This window comes from Papaver somniferum, unplaced genomic scaffold, assembly GCF_003573695.1.
Source record: "Papaver somniferum cultivar HN1 unplaced genomic scaffold, ASM357369v1 unplaced-scaffold_139, whole genome shotgun sequence".
NCBI lineage: Eukaryota > Viridiplantae > Streptophyta > Magnoliopsida > Ranunculales > Papaveraceae > Papaver > Papaver somniferum.
The window spans coordinates 4,284,164-4,288,368 of NW_020623156.1; the positions used below are offsets into that span (position 1 = coordinate 4,284,164).

Consider the following 4,205-nt stretch of genomic DNA (forward strand, 5'->3'; position numbering starts at 1 on the left):
TTTTTGAACCCGGGCGAACGTATAATCTCCTTCCCACACACCAGGCGTTGCTATAGTTCACGCCCCATACAGGCGTTATCTTTATCAACGCCCCATACCAGGCGTTATCTTTATCAACGCCCCATGCCAGGCGTAATCTTTATCTACGCTGGACAATGAAGCGGACTTTATATCAACGCGCGACCAAATTTACTCGTCACCTGCTACGCCACAGGACGGACTAAACCCAAATTTGATCTTTTTTTTTAGTCTTTGGTCTTTAGTTATGATCGCACCACTGTGGACGCTCTAACCCACTAAAACAACCTCAACTTCGACTAATGAGGAAATGAGGGTCATATAACTTTGCCTTCCAATTTGAAAAATAAAGTCGTCCAAATGAGAGACCTTTTTTTTTTTTTTTGAGTAAGGTAGATATATTAAGAGAAAAGAGACTTCTAACTCTGTTTGAATATGCCTAACAATGGCTGAATACGATGGATTAGTAGTTTTTAATAGTACATGATCAACATAATTTAAATTGTTTGTATCATAAGCTTTTACAAATGAGAAAGACCTCGTATTAAAAGAAAGTCCTTTACATACCTCATGTACAGGTTTGTCTGAGTCCATAGGGTTGATAAAGTCGGTTATACCCATTGACACACCTGAAATCATACAATTAGCTTGTGAACTATTATTTAATATACAAAAAAAGCCAATTAGGAGAAAATTTTGAAGCCATTTTCTTTTTCTATGCAAAAAGAACCACACTGTAATAACTTTCAACATCCAAAATTTGGATGTGTCCAGAAATACGTTGGTTCTAGAGTCTACGAAGTAGAGATATAATATAATAATTTAAAAAAAAATGGAAAATAAATACTACGGATCTTATAAATACGCACCTTTGATGAACTTGGACGGATTAGTATCGACACCTATGATTCGAGAAGCTCCTCTAGCTCGTGCACCTTCGGCAACCTAAATTAGAACGTCAAAATTTTATGAAAATTGATTTTACTTATTGCTATCCATATTATAAGATATAACTTGGCCAACTTCTCTTGGCAAGGAGCCTAATTCTCATCTTGAGGTCAGTCGATTGAGTTTTCTCTCTACAGCTTAAGATTGTGGTCACAGTGTCATCCCACATTTTGGATTTTTCATTACTAGATGGTATACAGCATTGGATAACGTGGGTCCAAATGACCAATTATGTGATGATGGTTCGGAGTATTCAAGAGGGCACTAATTGCAAAGTTCCTTAAATTATGTATACAATAGGACGTACACTAGAGTACAGTCTATATTAAGGCATTTGTCTTGTAGGTTCCAGAGCTGGACCTGATCACGAGAATGCTCATTCATGGAAAACACAAATGTATGAAGCTTCAAATCTTCCTCTAACTACTACCACTTATTCAAGCTGTCTGTGACGGTGACATTAAAATATCTGGCCACTTTTGTACGTACGTATCTACAACTGAAATTAAAATACTCACCGCAAGTCCAACAGAACCCAATCCAAAAATGGATAAAGACGATCCTTCTTTCACATCTGCTGTGTTCCATGCGGCTCCAACCCCTTCAGGCAATAAAAACATGGAGGGTCACTCGGGCTTCATATATATATATATATATATAAGTGTCACAAAAAAGCTATTCATCTTACCATAAAATCCATGGTAAAACCCACTTCCTAACTAAAACCAAATACACATTTCATACACTTGTTTATTATAGACTTGCGATGGACAAAAGGTATGCACCTAATGACCTAAACCGTTATTGCTTATCAAGGAAGGAGGATCATGCTTCTTCAACTGCTCTGCCCTTTCTCAATACATGACGGTCAAAATAGGCTGAAAGGTGCATAATTGATTGAATGACCCACCACTATTCATGACAGTCAATATAGGCTGAAAGGTAATATAATACGTAACAAACTCTCACTTTTTTAGGGGTTATACGTTATTTAGCAAAACACTTGTTCTTGACAAACGGTTGAACCTGACTCTCATATTTGATTTGGATAGGAAGTTAGCTCACGGATGCAAGATCTCATTTTGCAACACTGGTATGAGGCTGACCCATGCCGTGATCAAATCTAGCTGGCTAGTTAAACCAACCCATGACACTCTACGATATGACCGACCTCATAACTCCATGCTTTGTACACCGGATAATCATAAGTTTTTGTTATCTCTTGGTCACACAAAACACAAGAGGGTAGGGTTTACCTGTTGAAACGCCACAGCTGAGTAAAGTCATCATCTTAAGTGGAGCATCTGAATCGATCTTAACAAGGCAAGCCGAGTCGATAACAGTGTACTCGCTAAATGTTGAAGTGTTCAGAAAATGATAAATCGGTTGTGACCCGTGCCGAGTCGTGAACCTTGTTTTTCCGTCACTGTGCATAACGCTTTTGAATGGATTAACTCGGAATTTCTCGCATAAATTAGTCTTCTCTGATTTACAGTAAATACATTCTTGACATTCACCATTAAAGATTGGTACTACTTTATCTCCTTCCTGCATATCGGTAACTCCTTCTCCAACACTCTCAACGATCCTGTCAAACCATAAATCATTTCACAATTGTAGTATAACCCCACGATTTATTTAAAAATTAAGACCGAGTTTATTAATTAATTACTAACCCAACTGCTTCATGGCCGAGTATGCGAGGGTAGATTCGTTGGGCTTCACTCTTCAATCATATAAGAGTGAGTTAGAATCTCCAAGTCATACGACGACAATGAAAATGAATAAGGATCTACGGACGGTCTAACTGGTGGATTTCTAATTATAATTACGTACCTCTCCTTTCCAAGCACTTAGATCAGTGTGACAGATAGATGTATAGAGAATTTTAATACGAACTTCCAATTTTTGAGGAGGATGAACTTGTATATCTTCTATTACAAATGGTTGTTTTGGTCCCCAAACAACAGCAGCTTCATAAATAACAACAACACAATCAACAGAGATCAATAAGTTTCAGATTAGTTAAAGAGGGAAGGAGAGAGTTAAATTAAGTTATTACCTTTGCAAGTGATCACCTTTCCTCTTGTTTCATTTGGATTGAAGGAGCCATTGTTGTTTCCTTCTAAGCTACCCATTACTCTCTCTGGCTCTCAACTTCTATGAATTTCTCACCTATCCTCTGTTACACTTCGTTCTGGATACACCTAGCTGTATGATTTTATATATGTCAAATGAAGTCTGGGGAAGTCAGAAGTGGAAGTCGAAAGTCAAGTAGTCAATTAAAAGAAATAATTAATTGTGAAGGCGTATCGTTGGCAAAAGAAGTTGAAGGAGCGGAGAATGGGCAAACTATTGGGGAGAATGGGCGTTAATTAATCATATATGGAGAATGAGCGTTAATTAAGGACCATCTCCACCGCATGGTCTATAGAGAGTCCGATTTCCCGGTTGGGTCCGGTAAAATAGTCGACCACTCTTGAGCTTTTAAGTTTTGATTGTTACCTAATTTAAAATTATTTTTTCAGAAAAATAATTTTTTTGTGCAAAATAATATAAAAAAAAAGGTTGCTTCTAATTATCAAAAATTACACAAATTATTTTCAGAAACTATAGCTCAGATGGTTATTGAAAACTGCTGAGTCTGCCAAACACTAAATATTAAAATGTAGCTCAAATGTGTATATGTCATTATTACTACATGTAATATAATAGTAATAATTTACGATGCTAATCTGGGTGTGCCACACAAACCCTTAAGGTCTTAACATCTGAAGCATATATAATTAACGATTTGGCACGGAGAAAATTAAGGATGTAGATTTTATTACTCAGTTTGGTAAAATTCGAATTCAGCAAGTAGTCAGTTAGTGCTTCGTATTTGACTGTATTACTATTTTGGAACAACATACATATAAAGATTTTTAATACAGGGAAAGTTGAAATTCGATCAGGAAAGTTGACTTTTGGTCAAATAAAGGTGACCAAGGATAGGATGGGCGGAAATAAAAGTTTTTCTTCTCTTTCCACCACGTTAAAAACTTTTTTTTCTTCACTGGCAAAAGTCGCTGTTAAGAACTATATAGATCTTTATTCTAGTTTTACTGATCAAATACACTATCAAAAGAAGAATTATGGAGACAAAAATCTAATCGGATTATTATGGTTTTAATGGGAATGTTGATGATTACTGTGTACACATATATCTCACTATCAGACACGTGTATATAAAAACATAC

The 4,205-nt window shown here is 36.4% G+C and overlaps 1 protein-coding gene across 1 annotated transcript in view; it reads right to left on the reverse strand.

Annotated features, from left to right (window-relative positions):
* Positions 1-3,218, reverse strand: part of LOC113335157 (alcohol dehydrogenase-like 3) — a 5,364-nt gene extending 2,146 nt beyond the window's left edge. Inside the window, exons 1-7 of the mRNA XM_026581283.1 lie at positions 3,029-3,218; positions 2,803-2,939; positions 2,643-2,692; positions 2,223-2,554; positions 1,485-1,567; positions 888-963; positions 586-647 (exon numbers count right to left, since the gene is read on the reverse strand). Of these exons, the coding sequence (XP_026437068.1) occupies positions 586-647; positions 888-963; positions 1,485-1,567; positions 2,223-2,554; positions 2,643-2,692; positions 2,803-2,939; positions 3,029-3,104 (816 nt within the window). The 5' untranslated portion in view covers positions 3,105-3,218. The remainder of the gene's footprint in view (positions 1-585; positions 648-887; positions 964-1,484; positions 1,568-2,222; positions 2,555-2,642; positions 2,693-2,802; positions 2,940-3,028) is intronic.
* Positions 3,219-4,205: the final 987 nt, after the last annotated feature.